This window comes from Babjeviella inositovora (assembly GCF_001661335.1).
Source record: "Babjeviella inositovora NRRL Y-12698 unplaced genomic scaffold BABINscaffold_10, whole genome shotgun sequence".
Lineage (NCBI taxonomy): Eukaryota > Fungi > Ascomycota > Pichiomycetes > Serinales > Babjeviella > Babjeviella inositovora.
Window position 1 is genome coordinate 531,339 of NW_017566847.1, and position 15,429 is coordinate 546,767.

Genomic DNA, 15,429 nt, shown 5'->3' on the forward strand with positions numbered 1-15,429 from the left:
GTGGTCGAGAGATTTCCTACCAAATGGGCCACCTTAGAATACGGTTGAGCGAAAGTGGTGGTGACAATAGAGTCGGTGGGGACGGGTGTGGCATATTGGGTTGTGGTGTTAGTTTCGTAAGCGAAACTAGACGTTGAATACGTAGGCACCCACGCAGTGCATTCACCAGAAGAATTGACGTAGGTTGAAGAGTTGGAAAAAGATGTGGTAGAGTTGAAGAAGCCACTGGTAGAGTTGAAGCCACCGGCAGAGTTGAAGCCACTGGTAGAGTTGCTGATTACTACAGCATTCGCAGAGCTGGCTGCAATCGCTAGCAAGGCGATGAAACTTGAAACAGGCACCATTTGTATCTTCAACAGGGAGTGAGAAGTTTTGGGATATCTTAGGTAAATTATAAAAGAGGATATATGACGGACTATGTGACTTTATATAGCTCTAATAAGCCAAGGCCTTTATTTGGCAATTCCGTAAGTGCCGTACAGCCGGGAGGTTTATTGTACCCCTCTCTCATTGAATGTGCCAATTTTTCGCATCTATAGTTTCGCACAAATCATGCTCCGAGGCTAGACAGGGTTGCTATAGTTGTTGCAGGTGAAGATTCGGAAAATCTCCACCATTGAACTAAATTCATGCACGAAAGCCTGAAGGAACGCTCAATGACGAGGTTTACAGACTAACACAGACTGCGTCATAATTGGATCTCGACCCGGTTTACAAAGATCTGGTCCGGAGTAGGTAATGAAGTGGTTTATTATTGGTCAATTATCCCCCATGATAAGCCCAGATCCGCCTATGATATCCATAGATCCGTGTCCAAGACCCCATCATTCCGAGTCACGCAACGCATAAGATATTGGATTGATAGGCTGTGCGGTCATATTCCGGATAGTGCATGCTGCCCCAGTAACCGAAAATTGCAACCGTCTAATTTATATTATCGGCCGAAACAAAGTATCAAATAACCGCGCAGTGTTGCCGTTCCCAGACGGAGAGACATATATGAGATTGCTTTCCGGGGTATCCTGCCTTATTGTTCCGGCACGGTTGACGCACCCCACAGTGCATGAGCGTCTTCGGCAGAGTAAGCCCTTTTCTATGTTAGGGGTCACACAAACGCACCTCTAGGTTCGGCTTGCTCAAGGGGGAATTTTTCACTAATTAGATGCATGCTGCGGGACACCATATATGCTTGCTATGTCTATTGCTCAGAGTTGAGTATAGTTTGGGATTTCCTAGCGGAATTTGGAAAAGTCAAAGACGAAACAGGGAGGATGGGGTCTGATCTAGGCATCAATATGGTACACGTTAGCATGAAGGTTTATAATTGTAGATAGGTATAGCATCAATGATTCTCCGGCTCTAAGTCTTGGTAAATTGACTATATTTCCAGCATTGCTCCGCCGCAGACACGGGCTTTCCGAAAGTATCCCTTAAGAGCGGTAAGAAATTTATTCTATGATCAAGGAATTGTTAGGCTATGTTGTTTGCTTTCTCAGACCAGACCCGGAAAGATGCAAGATAGAAAGCAGAATTGGCAGGCACATGAATTTAAAGGTGCGAGCTAATCCGGTCTGATACGCCGTACCATCCGTGTGATCCGTGCTTGAGGTGACACATTTGGGTCTGCCGGCTGGTAGCTTGCAAGCCAGGCTCTCAATTATCGGCAAGACTCCAGTCCAGTGCCCCAGATGAATCTTGTCCTCGTAGGTAACTTTCAACATAGCTTCCAAAACATTCCGTAGTGGAGTGGTGGGGTCATACACCTGGCTTGTGACGTATCGGATTTGTGCACAATGATATCCAAGCTTACCGGCCAGAGTCGGAGGTTTAAAAGTGTTCCAGCCAAGCCACCTCCGTCTTTGGATTTTACAAAACAGGAGGAGTATTAAATTTAAAATGGTGGTTCTCTGTCTACTATTTCTTTACAGAAGGAAAACTCCGCTTACTATAAAAATATTCTGAAAGTTCATTCCCAAACAGTTTGGCGTGGCTTGACTCCAGCATATCCCCAGGGACAAGCTAAAAAGAATGTTATGGAAAAAACGGGAGGTTCGAAGCCGGCAGCGTGTTTATATTTGAAAAGGAGGACTATTTTTTTTTTCATCTTTCATCGATGGATCATCTTGATACTATTCAGATTAGACACATGGGTACAGTTACATTCAGGTGGAGCCGAAGAAGTTGAAACAAACTTTGCACGCAAACTCGTGCCATTAGTCTCTAAACGGAAAGAGCAGCTTGTACCATGAGTTTTACGGTATGCCATCAAATACGTACTTTCGGGCTTCTTCCAATTATCACCCCATAAATTCATACCGCCTTGACTTGACATAAATCCAACCCTACGAGAAGGTTCACCTCAGTGTACTTGTCAGACCTGATGTCCCCACGGGGCGCCGTGCTGATGGCTACCGTGAAAATTCCGCAGGTTGATAGCTACATTGGGTATACTATTTACAAGCTCAGCTAATGAATGGGTACATCTATCAAACGCTTCAATTCTCTATTTTTCTTGCAAAAACGTCGACACGGTACTCGGTCCGTTGAAGAAACAATAGTTTTCAAGTAATTCCTTGTATGACTTTGAATCCAATGGCAGTTTCAACACCGACGAGTATGTATCGGGAGTACCGAAGGGTGGCAGGCTTTTGGGTCCGACGGATGCTATGTAATTAGAAGAATTGTCGCTGACCTCCTCGTTTAGAGATCTAGCTCCCATCGGAATAGGGTGTGAGTTGGTGGACAATGAGAGACCCAACATGTCGGAATTATCCGGGGTGTACGTCTTGCTAGTACCGATGTGGCTCATCAAAAGGGGGTGGTGGTTTTCCGAATCATAGGCCAAGTCGTCAAAGTTTGGTGTTTTGAGAAGTTTGGTGTCGTTCAAGGCATCTGGGGTATCGGGAGACTTGGCAAATGCACCCTCAAGGAAAAACCTATCGCTCTGCCTCTGAGACAAAGTTTTGACGTCATCCGGTACAACTCTCTTGGTAAGATCTCTGGACGAGTATAGCCTTTTTCCAAGGTCCGAATCGGAACACCTCCTCTGTAAGAAAGAGGCGGAATAGTGCGATTTGTGGATGGTGGAGTTGTTGTTGTTAAACAACGAGACGCCCTGGTCCGCCTTGCTTCTCGGCGTCTCCTCATTAGCGCCTCTTTTCTTGATTTGGTGGAGTTTAATGGCATAGTTGTTGGCGTGGTTGTTATCCCAAAACTCCCTGCTATCAGTGTTGTATCGAATACACATCTGGAACGCCTGGAAATTGATACTTTCAGCATCAATGATTCCCTCGGAAGTGTGGCGGATAGGGGCTTCGCCCGCCTTTTTCTTTTTCTTGTTGTTGAAGAGGGTCACAAGGGGCAACTTAAATACAAACCGCTCGAACCCCGCTTTACGCATGGCCCGTGGAATATCCGGAACAAACTCAGCCGAGACCTCTATTACCGTCCGCCAGTCATCGGAGGTGTATCGAGCATTAACCCATTTATGGTAGGCAAGGTTGCGCACTGCAACATGGCCCGTGAGATACGTTTTATCCGCACTGATGAAAATGCGCTCAAGGAACACAAACATGCCTGAGTCAGCAAGCTTAGCATCCACATTCACTGCGGGAAAGTTGGAGAGCTCGATCTCCCATCGAGTGGAGTTGGGTCCCTGCAGTTTTTTCACGGGCGTGAGCGTGTCGGAGGAGCTAGCTTCACTCGCTAGGTCGATATCCGAATCAAGGTCCGACTCACTCCTGTCATCATACTCGTAGTCCGAGTCGTCGTCGATGTCGTTGAAGGCTTTTCTCAGCAGTCTTAGACTTCTCCTCGAACCGTCCGCTCCGATTAAGTCCGGGGAGTTGGAAGCAGACACAGCCAAGGGCCTGTCCTTCTTATTGAAGTACCGCACGTCTGGTGCTGTTCCGAAATGTACCTGCTTGTATGTAGGGGTGGCAGGTAGAGAAAGGGGTCTGGCTCGGAGAGACGGTTTTACCAACTCGCCCGACTTTTTACGCACCAAGCCGTATGGCCGCCGCCTGTTGTCCTCGTCTTCGTCGTTATCGCTCATGGAGGCTTCTAATGCAGCAGCCGCTGCCATAGACGAATATAAGGACGACGACGAAGACGAAGAGGAGGAAACCGAGGGGATGCGGGGCTCAGAGTCCAAGTGCGAGCTTGCGTTTTCCTGCGTATACAATGTTTCCTTGGTCTGACTCCCGGAGCGTCTTGGTTTGTGGAGAAACGAAAGCGACATCGGGTACGCCTTGGAGCCTGTAGAGGGTGACGCCTCGTGGTACAACACAGACGAAGTCGTGGACAATCTTACCGGCAGCACCGGATTGGAGCTCACGGGACTCAGAAGTGTGTGGGTAGAGTTTTCGTCCAGGTCTATCTCGGACCCAGTACCGGCGTATCCCAAAGCAGTGCCGGTTAGGCCAGTTTTAGGGGAAGGGGGTGCGTCAAAAAGCTTCTCTGGTCTTCGAGTGGGAGCTTCAAACATCGTGGGCGGGTATTGTTAGTCTGTTCTGCTGGTGTGGGGTTTGGGAGGATGGCTTGTGGTGAGGGTTGAAAAAGGTGTGGGTTAGCCAGAGATTCCGAAGGGTGTAAATTGGCGGAATTCTGAAAGGTACAAATTGTTCTGACAGTGCCGATCTACTCCTTGTGTGTATCGGTAGTGTACGCCTGTAGGTATCACAAGAATAAAGTGGTAACTGGGCGGTTGGGAACAAAAGACATAAGGGTGCGAATGCAAAATAGACGCTGAGTGGAAAAGGGGCACTTTTTGATAAGAGGGTTATATCGCTGGTCTGAGAAACTGTAGCAGTTAAGGTTCAGCGTCTAATTAAGTTGGTAAGTGAACTCAATTCATTTACGAATTCCGCTAGGGGTCGGACGGCACGGTGTGGTTTTGGGTGTTGGTCAGTCCGTTAGGAATAAAAAGGCGATAAAGGTTGCGCTGCCTCTCTGTTCAATCATAGTATTTGTAAATATTTGTCACCCTTTGGTAAGAGAGTGACCTAGACAGAGAAAGAGATTTCAGGTGCAGGAAACGACGCGTACCCTGGCTAGGTGCAGCGTATCGGGTGAGGCCTCTGGCGGCATACGCAGGAAATAGAGCCATCGGTGGCTAGGACATGCGTGCGTGCATTGCTACATCTCAGATTACTCCCGGACCTCACGGACCCATTTTTCAGAGTATGCACGATGCCGGAGTATACGGTGGGGGGGTAACGTGAAGATCAGAGGGCTATATTCAACCGTCTAGGATCTAGGTATCCGGAATGGGCTGTATTTATTGGAGTGTAAGCTTGGCCGCTGAGTATGTTATTTTTTCCATTTTGGGACTAAAACAAGGAGGTTCAGTGTCAAATTGCAGCCCTGTCACTAACGTGTCCCCCGTGTATGCCTGGGGCGCCAGGGTGACAGCAGCAGAGTCACGATTGATCCGCAGAACCTGGTGTGGCTGGTGCAAAGATAGCTTGAAGCACAGTCCAGATACAAGAAAGGAACACGAACTAGCGAGGGTGGTGTGTTCTGATACAAAAATCTACGAATTCTAGAACCTCGTTGTCAGGCTTATGTAATCTGGGAAGTTAACAGGGCCATTTGGAGATTGTACGAATTAGATTTTGGGCCAGGCGTGGCTAAATCCGCGGGCCTTGCCGGTGACCTTGCCGGCGGCCTCACCTCCTGGGGCTGATTTTTTACTGTCCTTGCACAAATCAGCTCAAGTGTTCGACGCTGCATAGTTTTAAACGTTTTGCGCCGTTGGATATACGCATAAGATAGCATGTAGTGAACCAGGGGATTTCTCGGAACGTTCGGGTATGGTTTAGAAATTGGCGTGTGGCGCAGACCTATGCACGGGCCCGAAAATGTCACACCACTCACCTCACACCACTTTAGTATTACATCGGTAGGCTTAGCCAGGATGACACCTGCGGGTGTCAATCATGAACCTTGGAATTTCAGGGCTATAACTGTTTAAAGAGACTGGTCTTTCACTTAACGGCTTTTAGCCGCGGTACACGAGGCTATTTCAGATAAGGGTCCGATTGTCTCCTTCTATAATGCTTGCCGGTTCAGACCCACCGCCGCCTATTTGATCGGGGTGCTAAGGTGTTCAAATATTGAAATAAAAATACGTATATGCTCTAGGTTTTGACGGGACTTTCACTTGGTGAGCCGAGAACTATAGCCAAAGAAGCCCTACCGCACGTCTCCACGACGCAAATAAATAACTATGTACGCAGACAAGACAGCTAGTTCCAGCTAGTCATTCACCTTAACTATTCATTCTAATTACAGGTTGAGAAAATTAACCCGAAAATCTATTCTGTCCGTCCTCTAGGTTTGTGTACAAGGGCTATGAAGAGGTGAAAATGGCAGTAAATCAAAGGTTTGGTAAAAGCATTATAACGGATATGACTTCATAGCCTATTCGGATGGAAAATAAGTATAATTTCTTGACCGTTAAATCTAAGGGTGTCTATATCGCCACGCCTACATAAAATAAATGCAAAACTATAGGATTTATGTATACCCATAATGCAGTGAAAAGCCTCTTTTTCAATCCTGGTTTAGCACCCGGTGAGCCTATTCTTCGGGAACGAATACCCGGCGTCCTCCCACGAGGTGATATTGTAATCTTCGTACGCATTGAGATGGTCCTGGATGTAGTCGTACGTCGGATAGTCCTCTGGGTCACAGGTCAAGGAGATGTTCCCGGCTGGCTGGTAGATTCTGACGTAGTCAATCTCCATCGTCACGGGAAAGTCAATGGCGGCCCAATCGATATATGCCCAGTTGTTGGAAATACCCAAGTTCAAGATCATCGACATTGGCTCCTTGGAGATTCGGCGCCAGTCGACGTTTCCGTTTGGCGCCAACGCGTACGCCTTGACGGTGAACGTCTCGTCGTCCCCCACGTACCACGTCACGTACCCATCGTTGTTGTCATTCAAGTACTCGTACGCATAGTTCTGGAAGTTGTGCTCGGTGTCACCCATCTCATACCACGAGGTATTCAAGGTGGATACAGCCGACACCGCCTGCTGGAACGGCCCACCACAGTAGGAGTTCATGCACGTAACGGAAGCATTGCGCACCTCGACAAAGTTATAATCTGGAATGTACCAGATATCCATCGGGGCGATCTGCATCGACTGCGACGCCACACCGACACCCAAAGTAGTGTCCACCTCCCCTTCGATGATATCAATCTCCGGGGCCCCTCTGCCCACGCCCCTGTTCGGGTGGTCGCTGCCCTTGCACGTGCAAGAGTTCAATTTCTGCCCTGGCAAGTAGGAAATCCCGTCCGGAGACGATTGGTTGGCGGTGATACCCGCGTCGCAGGCTTCGTAGGTGTATGGCCAGACCCCTTCGGTGGTTGCCATGTACCCCGGACGCCCGAGGTTCCCCATGGACCACGCACCGGGCCATAATCCCGTGACGTTACCAAAGTTCGGCAATCTGATCGAAACCTCCATGATCCCCTGCGTAAAGCACATCTTGTTCCACGAATGGAGCATCCCGGAGCGGTAGTACAAGTCGTGGTTTTTGAATGCATCCATGCGGAGCTGTACCGTCCCGTTGGCGGTGGTGACGGCGTCTGGGTCATACCATTCCAAATCCTTGGTCGCGGCGTAATTGAAATCTGGAGCATACCAAAACTGGTCGTCGCCCTCGTAGAAGGTACGTCCCTCAGCATTGAATTCATCTGAAAACACCAATTGCCATTCTTCTCCCTCGCGCGACGTTCTCGTCTTGTACTCCGCAGGAGTGTCTGGGTCCACAAGGCTGGTCCTGACGGCAGACAAAGTTGGATATTCATACAGGGTGAGCACTTCGTAAGGTGTCACATGCCCTGGGCTTGTCACGCCCGAGTAGGTCAAGATCGGATACACCACAAACACCGTCAACATCCCCAAGGCCAAGAGGATAATCCCCGCGAGGCCCATTCCGGACCGACGGTCCAAATGCTTCATGTCGTACTTGAACCGGTTATTTTCGTACTCCGCATCCGCAATTGGGTCGGGGTTATGCAAGTAATCATCGTCCTCCTTCTCATCGATGTGCAAAGGGAACAGAGAAGCCGGAAACCCCCCGAATGGCAGGAAATCCACATCTTCTTGGAAGTGGGTGGAGTCGGAGCGGGAATCGGTCGAGACGTTGCTCGAGCCCAAGCGGCTACCTTGACCCGACGAGTAGTTCGCGTAGCTGTACTTTTTATTCGGGTGGAGGTAGCTCGAGGCGAGCGACGACGAGGATGGCCCAGCTGAGAGAAGTGCAACCGTCGGGTAGCGGTCAAACCCAGGAGGCGAGAGTATATTGTTGTTCTGGATTTCAGGCCCGTCACGCTCTAGAAGGTTGGTCCGTGAGTCTCTGCTTTCGTAGTTTGGCGATTCGTCCGAGTAGGACGCAGAGGTGTCCTCGTCGCTGCCCTCAAACGGGTTGAGGGGTTCGGGAGAAAATGGATCCTGCTGGTGTGTCAAGTTTCTGGCCATGACTAAAAATAAAGGATGTTAAGAAAGACCTGGCTAAAGAGTGGTTTTTTTTCTTCTTCAAAAGGCTAGGAAGGTGAGTAGGAGGAGCGAATGGTGCTACGTGTGAAGGTTGGATGTGGTAATCGGGGTTCCGAATGATCTGCTAATCCCTTTTGCGCTTTAACTATTTCCGGCTTCTATTCTCACCTATCACTGTGTTTGCGCTTTAACTTTGATGTTAGGTGTTGAAAAAAAAAAACTCTACTCAAAGGTTGATCCGAGCCTTTCGCAATGCTAAATACCACGCCCGGTCCAACTCTATATTTCTATTAAGCTTCCTGATCTCTATGCACGATCTGCTATTTTTCTCGAAACGTCGTCACGGACGCGAAAATTTTGGCGGTTCCGCAGAAGAAAAAAAGAAATGTGTGCGTCAAAAAGAAAGAAACAGCGTTTTAGGTTTACCAGTAGCTCTAAATATAGACAACAACAGATAGCCTTCTCCAGGAGACACTTATTGAACAATGCTAGTGGGTAAGCATAGGCATTTTTGTCGGTCAATGGTGTATAGCCCACCGTTTCAATCAACTCTAATGGTATATGGTAAGGCTAGATGACAGACACTGAACGTGACTACACACCGGTCATTACGGATATAACGAGTCTCGGCAAAGACACCAGTGCCCAGCATTTACGGATCATAGGCGAATAGTTTAAACAGGGATAGAACCACGACGTGGAAATCCTTGCAGCAGTCCATCTGGGCTTACGCCGTACACCGTGGATCGGATAAACAAAAGCTACACAGCCTTCTGAGGTGCATACTGCTCTGAGCAAACACATCGCGTCAAGCCGCACAAATGTGGCCAAGAAGGTGTTCCCAGATATCCGATCTTTTGTGTTTAGGGTTATTGGGGCAACGGTCTCAAAACAGCCCGTGTGCTAGCTGACCTTGGCGCCGAATGAGGCACTTTGGCCGCGGTGTTTGAAGTAGTAGGTGATCCATTGCCCTAGCAACTGTGCGCCTCCACTTGGATCCCCGAAACGTGATTCTAAGGCGCGCTGCGGTCTAGGCCCTCGTCACGCGCTTGAGACGCGTTTCCGGGTAATTTTTGGTCGAACTGTCAACAGACAGCAAATTCGATTTTACCCCTTGTTTACAAAGTACAAGATGGTTAGGACTATATGTAAATAATCGGTTAAATGGCGCGGCTACACTTTACCCAGGTGCTCGGATCTTAGCGCATGAATGGTGCCCCTTCCTTCATCTCTGCACGGCCACGCTCTTTCCGGTGGCATGCCGCTCTCCAGCACCGCCCCATTGGCTCTGCGAAAGCCTTCCGGTCTTAAAAACGCGTCACTTTTTAAAGGTTCGGTAGCCAACATGTTGACATTTTTCCTTCTCCGCTCAGGAAAACGCGGTGTGATGTAATAATCTCAGCCGTACCCTGGTATTCTCTAAATATAGCTTACAAGTGATTGCAACGTTCGGCCCGGAGCATTAAACGTTCCGAGATAGCAGCGCCGTAATGTACATGCTTATGTTAATTTGGAGTAACAGTACTCGAAAATGGTGGCTAGACGGGCACGAATGTCATCCACAAGGAACAAATTCACGTCTTCCAAAAACGAATCCGGTACCATAAGCTCTCGCACTAGTAAGCTGAGCAATTTGTAGTATTCCTCCGTTGACAAGACCGCTGAATTCTCCGCCAAGTACGTTTTGAATTCATCTAGGAATGCAGACAACTCCTCGCCAGGGGGAGTCAAATGGTGCAATTGCACGTTTAGCACCTTCAGGTGGGATACGGTGGTTAGCAACAATGCGTTGGCGTTCTGTGAAAAGGTCTCCCCAAGTGTTTCATCATCCAACAGTCTCAATGTCTTGTTAAAAAGTCCGATGTACTCGCGGAAGCACTTCTCCTTCTCCTTGTCGGATAAACTGGTTGCCTTGAACGCCTCGTCTGTCCTGTACTTGCGCTTGAAATCGATGTAGAACTTGAACTTCAGGAATAGCTTATATCTCTTGGAAAGCTTTTTCAGGTCCGTAATCATGGTACTCTCTAAAAACCGTAGATACACATACTTTGGGTTGGTCGAGGGACTGGCTTGTAGGAGTAACGAGGCAATGGAACGGTCGTGCAATTCTTCCTGATCTGATTTGTCTCGCGTTTGTGCTTTGAGATTTTTCTCTTTACACCATTCGTTGAAGATTTTCAGTCTTACTTTGTCATCGCTTATCTCAAAGAAAAGCGGCTCCGAGGCCAAGCTCTCACACTCGGTGTCCCAACCGTTGAACGGGTTTAGTTGGTATCGATCAAAGAGCTGTTTAAATTGTGCTATCATTTCTCTAGACTGTGCGGTGTCCTTAACTGCTAGCTCCTCGCCGTCTGAAAGTCCAAGGTCCAAATCGCCGTTATAGATGTCTTTGTCAGACGATTCTGATTCCTCCGTAGCAGCCTCTTCCGGTGAATCATCCGGTGCGACCTCTGGTACGTCTTCCGGTGCATCATCCTCGCTTGAGGATGCATAACCACTGAGCAACGTGCTGGTTAAAAGTTTTGGCGCTCCTACAGGCGCTGCCGCTTCTTCCATGCGTTCCAAAGTCTCTGGCTCATTCTCAATGCCGGTTCTTTGGATCTGGAAAACCACCTCACTCTCTTCTGCACTCTTGTCTGTCGGTTGCACAAACGCCTCCACGTTCAATCCTCTGGCCCTGGCAATTAATAACAACAATTCATCCCTGTTGATCTTATCGTAAAGCAGCAGTCTTAACGTGTCGTCTTCGATTTTCCACACCGATCGGCCCTCGGCAGAATTGTGATAAAAGTGGTGACCAGTTGTGGTGATCACCACCGACCATGCAGTCTCGGGAATAGGATACCGGAATTGAGGCTGCCCCGGGTGTATTTTCGGCACCTTTCCCTGGTTCATGGTCTATTATATAACTTTTTGGGTTGAATACGGTTGGATTGAGGCAGAACTATAAGCTTTGAGCAGTTCACAAACGATGTTTGCTCTGTCGTGACGTCCCAAACGCTTATAAGGGAATTCTCATGCTGGTAATGGCACGCCCTTCTGCCCTTTGGTCTGGTAGGACTAGGAACTCTTGGATTAAGGCTGTCCTGGCAAACCCTTTGGACGCTTCCTAGTTTTATAACAAACCTTACAAGCTGTTAGAAAGTTTTAAATTAGCCGTCAAAAACATGACCGATACCTTTCGACAGGCTGTCAAATTAACCATGGCGGGCCCTATCATGCTGGTATTCACACGCCCTTTTCGCCCCTTTGCCTTCGAAAATACATCGGCCAGTTAACACTTAGGATTGTCCCCCTGATAAACGCCACTGCTCCCATCACTCCACGCTGAGCCCATATATACCAACAATTCACAATGTCCAGAAGATACGATAGTCGTACCACCATTTTCTCTCCAGAAGGGAGACTTTACCAAGTATGTACGGTTAGCCGTCAGTGGCTGGGGGGTTGGGACATAGAGAGTTTACCGGTGATGGAATACAGCTCTGGTTCCAAGTGGCACTCCATACAGACTTCATTGGCTTGGTGGATTGTGGTATCCCAATCTACCCTTCTGTAGTTTTCTCTGACTGTCCCTTTTCATCTCTGAGCGTTTGCACCTACTAACACCTTAGGTTGAATATGCGTTGGAGGCCATTTCACACGCGGGGACCGCGATTGGGATCCTTGCGGAAGACGGTGTTGTCTTGGCGGCGGAAAAAAAGGTCACGTCCAAGTTGTTAGAGCAAGACACGTCTGCGGAAAAAATGTACCTCCTCAACGACAACATGGTGTGTGCGGTTGCCGGTATGAACGCTGATGCGGGGATTTTGATCAACCACGCGAGATACACGGCGCAGCAGTACCTTAAGACATACAATGAAGACATCCCGTGCGAGCAGTTGATCCGCCGCGTGTGTGACGTCAAACAGGGGTACACCCAGCACGGTGGGTTAAGACCGTTCGGTGTGTCGTTCATCTACGCAGGGTACGACGACAGATACGAGTTCCAGTTGTTCACGTCCAACCCATCGGGCAATTACAGCGGCTGGAAGGCGACCAGCATCGGCGCCAACACCTCCAGCGCACAGACATTGTTGAAAAACGACTACAAGAGCGACATGAAAATCAGCGAGGCGTCCAAGTTGGCGTTGAAAATATTGAGCAAGACCATGGACGCGTCGTTGTTGAACAGTGAAAAGGTGGAGTTTGCCACCTTGACAAAGTCTAAAACCACCGGCAAGGTCATCCACAAGATCTGGAAGCCGGCTGAGATCGACCAGTTGATCAAGGACAGCGGAGTCTTGGAGGAGGCTGAGAAGGAGGCTGAGAAGGAACAGTAGATATAATTAAATGAAAAATGGTTAAGTAAATTTAGGACTAAGTGGAGGACAGATAGGGGTATGGTGAGCGCTAAGGGCCGAGTCCGAAAGACACAGAGGTTTACTCCATGGCAAAGCTGAGATTAAATCATGGATAGCCCTTTCATTGATATCCTACGATTTGATGATTCTTGGGTAAAAGTAGCATATGGAGGTGAACCTTTAACCTTTATGTTTCTACGAGTAATCTCTCCGGTTTTGAGGGAGAGCAAGATATACTACACACCGCTTTTGTAGAAGGAAATGCACAAACCACTTCTTCAATAGTGGATATGCGATATAGCGATGCAATGATTACTAGCTCTGCCACGTAGGATCCCAGAGTTTCGGCTGTGGTCGATGACTAATATTACTTTTTATCTCAAAATCGCACACACTCTAGGATACAACCATCGAAGGGGTTTCTCCATCCAGAAGTGTCAAACTTCGAACGCTTTGATTTACGCAAATCATTTTAAAACTTCATTTATATACACGCCGGTTCCCTACTTGAGATAACACCCGTAGACATTCCAGATCCGCTGGACGGTGATCAATCTAACGGAAACCCCCAACTCTGGATTGTTCAAGTCGTTCAAGTCACGCATCCATTCGTTCTTGCGGAACTTTGGCACCAACTTCAGCCCGCTCTTCCGTAACGCGATAATGTCGATCAAAAACCTCCCCTCGATGTAGTACCGACTGGAAACGTCGCCTTCCACCTGCGAAAGACTAAGCAAACGCTGGATATTGTTCAAGGTGTAGCTCACGAGCAACTTGTGGGGCGTCGCATTGAGCGAAACCACACCCCTCTTCAAGTATGAGTTCACGTGGTTCAACAACCAGAGCAAGAAAAACCCAGCAGGCGAAGCGGCCACGATCCCAAACACCAATTCCTGCGACTTTAACAATTTGTCGATACCACCAATCACCATGCCCCCGTCGACCTTTGTCTTCTGGACCTGGATGAGCAACGAGCGTACAAGCTTGCCCTGGAGCAAGCCCTTGATGGGGGTCTTCAACTGAGTCTCGTAGTCTTTCATGAACGGCGTCAAGTCACCCTGCTGCACCAACCGTTGGAGCTCGGCCACTTCCAGCTCGCCCACGGTCGGGTTCTGGTCTACAACGTAATCGATGACCATGCGCTGGAGCGAATCCAAGTCTGATTCAAGCGAGCTCTGGGACGCGATCGCGATTCGGGAGTTCTCATCGTGGCGGATGGTTCCCAAGATGTTGTTGAGAGGTTGGAGGATCCAGTTTCGCCAGAACCCGATCGCCGTCTCCACCACGTTGAGCCTGAGCCACTCTGCAATAGCGTCATGGTTGCTAATGAGGTTCGAGGTGGTGGATGGCCCGTAGAGGAGGCACGCCGCAAGAAGCGGCCAGAAGCGTGTGAGGAACCCTGGCTGCTGGGTATGTTTTGTGACCACGGCTGTGTGTCGTTTAGCCGCGGGGATGGTCTCACGGATAAGGGTCGAGAGTTTGGCGCACACCTGCCGGTCTTCACGGGAAACGCGGACATCAGTGAGATTGGTCAAGTCGTCAAAGGTGAGGATATATTCGAAGCGGGTGACCAAAAGAGGGAGAGCCAGGGTAGCCGCCAGATTCCGAACGCGTTCCTGGAATTCCCCCTCTATCTGGCTTTCCACCCCCCACTCCCTGAGGTCAATACTCCCAAAGTTCGGCAACTCACTGATCAATGCCCCAAGCTTCCTCACATTAGTCTCCTGCAAGCGGAGCAAGGCCCCCCTTTTCTCACCCGCTTGTTTCGTGATCGCGATAAATGGCAAGCCCAACACGAACCGCACATAGTTGAGTGGCCGTTGGAGTCTTGGACCAGTTCCGCCAAACGTGTGAAAGCTCTTGTTCATCCAGAGCAATGAGTATGCCGGGTTGACCTTGCGTACGTGCTCTGAAACGGATCTTGCCAACGTCTGGGCCCAGTGAGCGAGCTGTGCGAACGGGCGGTGGTAGATCTCAGGAAGCCATGCAGGTGGCGGATAGGCGCCGAGCTCGGGGCTGGAAAAGGAGAGCACTCCGAGGTTTCGATAGAAGTCTGCATAGATCGTGCGCAAAAGACGGAACGCATTTTGCGGAAGGTGCTGGACAAAGTAAACCCCGAGAGACATGCGCGAGCTGAGGATCGAGTCATAGTAGTTAAGGTCATCCGATAACGGCATTGTGGAGCGGAGAAGAAAATCCGACGCCTTCAAGTACAAAAGGAGATACACGTACGCCACGATCGGCTGTTCCAACAGGCACACCAAGTCCACCTCTTGCCTCAAGGCGGTTGGCATTACATGGTACTCTGAGTGAGCACGGATTTGTTCGCTGAGCGTGCCATCACTAAGGGCCTCCAACGCCTCCAAAAGCGCAGAAAACTTGATCCCCGCGGAGTTGAAGTAGCTGCTCTGGGCCGGCTTACTGAGAGTACTCGTCGTCGTAGCGGCATCAGCGTAGTTCCTTTCGTTTCGCAAGCCGTCGCAGAGCTCGTAGACACGGTGGAAGGTGGATTCGATCGCATCGAGGCGAGAGTTGAGGATTGGGTCCACAATGTGGGCCGCGTTCGGGCAGTCCTG

The 15,429-nt window shown here is 49.2% G+C and overlaps 8 protein-coding genes across 8 annotated transcripts; 3 read left to right on the top strand and 5 right to left on the bottom strand.

Annotated features, from left to right (window-relative positions):
- Positions 1-1,250: 1,250 nt before the first annotated feature.
- On the bottom strand, positions 1,251-2,086 carry BABINDRAFT_162790 (uncharacterized protein). Its single transcript, XM_019129542.1, has one exon. It carries the CDS (start codon positions 1,719-1,721, stop codon positions 1,476-1,478), a length of 246 nt encoding a protein of 81 aa, XP_018983914.1. The 5' UTR covers positions 1,722-2,086; the 3' UTR covers positions 1,251-1,475.
- On the bottom strand, positions 2,078-4,947 carry BABINDRAFT_162791 (uncharacterized protein). The gene has a single exon (XM_019129543.1). The coding sequence runs from the start codon at positions 4,484-4,486 to the stop codon at positions 2,504-2,506; it is 1,983 nt and encodes a 660-aa protein (XP_018983915.1). The 5' UTR covers positions 4,487-4,947; the 3' UTR covers positions 2,078-2,503.
- A 59-nt stretch (positions 4,948-5,006) lies between these two features.
- On the top strand, positions 5,007-5,877 carry BABINDRAFT_162792 (uncharacterized protein). The gene has a single exon (XM_019129544.1). The coding sequence runs from the start codon at positions 5,268-5,270 to the stop codon at positions 5,544-5,546; it is 279 nt and encodes a 92-aa protein (XP_018983916.1). The 5' UTR covers positions 5,007-5,267; the 3' UTR covers positions 5,547-5,877.
- Positions 5,878-6,271: 394 nt separating this feature from the next.
- On the bottom strand, positions 6,272-8,608 carry SKN2 (Skn2p). Its single transcript, XM_019129545.1, has one exon. The coding sequence runs from the start codon at positions 8,490-8,492 to the stop codon at positions 6,567-6,569; it is 1,926 nt and encodes a 641-aa protein (XP_018983917.1). The 5' UTR covers positions 8,493-8,608; the 3' UTR covers positions 6,272-6,566.
- Positions 8,609-9,619: 1,011 nt separating this feature from the next.
- Positions 9,620-9,957, top strand: BABINDRAFT_86890 (uncharacterized protein). The gene has a single exon (XM_019132844.1). The coding sequence runs from the start codon at positions 9,721-9,723 to the stop codon at positions 9,901-9,903; it is 183 nt and encodes a 60-aa protein (XP_018983918.1). The 5' UTR covers positions 9,620-9,720; the 3' UTR covers positions 9,904-9,957.
- BABINDRAFT_177327 (uncharacterized protein) lies at positions 9,651-11,627 on the bottom strand. Its single transcript, XM_019131033.1, has one exon. The coding sequence runs from the start codon at positions 11,403-11,405 to the stop codon at positions 10,011-10,013; it is 1,395 nt and encodes a 464-aa protein (XP_018983919.1). The 5' UTR covers positions 11,406-11,627; the 3' UTR covers positions 9,651-10,010.
- A 238-nt stretch (positions 11,628-11,865) lies between these two features.
- PRE9 (proteasome core particle subunit alpha 3) lies at positions 11,866-12,832 on the top strand (the record flags this gene model as incomplete). The annotated part of the gene is made up of 2 exons (XM_019132950.1): positions 11,866-11,925; positions 12,125-12,832. 2 exons carry the CDS (start codon positions 11,866-11,868, stop codon positions 12,830-12,832), a joined length of 768 nt encoding a protein of 255 aa, XP_018983920.1.
- Positions 12,833-13,356: 524 nt separating this feature from the next.
- Positions 13,357-15,147, bottom strand: BABINDRAFT_39578 (uncharacterized protein; the record flags this gene model as incomplete). Its single annotated transcript, XM_019131935.1, has 2 exons — positions 13,357-14,343; positions 14,425-15,147. The coding sequence occupies 2 exons, from the start codon at positions 15,145-15,147 to the stop codon at positions 13,357-13,359; spliced, it is 1,710 nt and encodes a 569-aa protein (XP_018983921.1).
- Between the last annotated feature and the right edge of the window lie 282 nt (positions 15,148-15,429).